Consider the following 681-nt stretch of genomic DNA (forward strand, 5'->3'; position numbering starts at 1 on the left):
ATTGTAAGACTTCTATGGCTCCCTCTACAGGACTTTAGTATAATGCGTCCATTCTGGGGACTTTAGTCACCTCTGACCCCGAACCTCCCAGACCCGCACAGGCCACTCACTTGGGTAGCGGAAGTAGAAGTCGTTGTCGTAGTCGGAGTGGTTCTTGCTGTGCCATTTCTTGGCGTCCGTCTCGTAGTCGTACTCCACCAGCACCCCGAAGAGGATGATGAGGATGATCTCCAGGATGAAGCACACGACGGGCAGCTTCAGCCGCATGTTGGTGGACGCTTCCGTCATGGCCGCTGCCCTTCTGTTGCCGCCAGGGGCTCACTGAGGCTGGATGGGCAGGGTAAAGGACTTGGCAGAGAAAGGCCGACCCGCCGGGACCAAATCTGGGGTGCAGAGGCGGACAAGAATGTATGAGAGAGAGAGAGAGTGTGTGTGTATGTGTGTGTGTGTGAGCGTGGAAGGACTGAGACGACTGAGCCTTTTTGCTCCGCAGGTCCCACCTACTGAACACACCTTCTTGTGCACCTTTGGGTCCGCCCCCCGCCTTACCTGTACCTTTCCAGGTAAAGTTCTTCATACTGGGAAAGGACTATTGGCGCGCAACGCAGTGATGGGCAAGCTACTTGGAAAATGTAGTCAGCTAGGTCACAAGTTAGTCTCCGTTAAATAGCGCTGAGCTAC

The 681-nt window shown here is 54.8% G+C and overlaps 1 protein-coding gene across 3 annotated transcripts in view; it reads right to left on the minus strand.

Moving 5' to 3' along the window:
- Positions 1-474, minus strand: part of rhbg (Rh family B glycoprotein) — a 40,974-nt gene extending 40,500 nt beyond the window's left edge. For all 3 annotated transcript variants that reach the window (XM_061915415.1, XM_061915416.1, XM_061915414.1), the window contains exon 1: positions 111-474. In XM_061915415.1, coding sequence (XP_061771399.1) covers positions 111-288 — 178 coding nt within the window. In that variant the 5' untranslated portion in view covers positions 289-474. The remainder of the gene's footprint in view (positions 1-110) is intronic.
- Between the last annotated feature and the right edge of the window lie 207 nt (positions 475-681).

The sequence above is a fragment of the Nerophis ophidion genome, linkage group LG11, assembly GCF_033978795.1.
Source record: "Nerophis ophidion isolate RoL-2023_Sa linkage group LG11, RoL_Noph_v1.0, whole genome shotgun sequence".
NCBI lineage: Eukaryota > Metazoa > Chordata > Actinopteri > Syngnathiformes > Syngnathidae > Nerophis > Nerophis ophidion.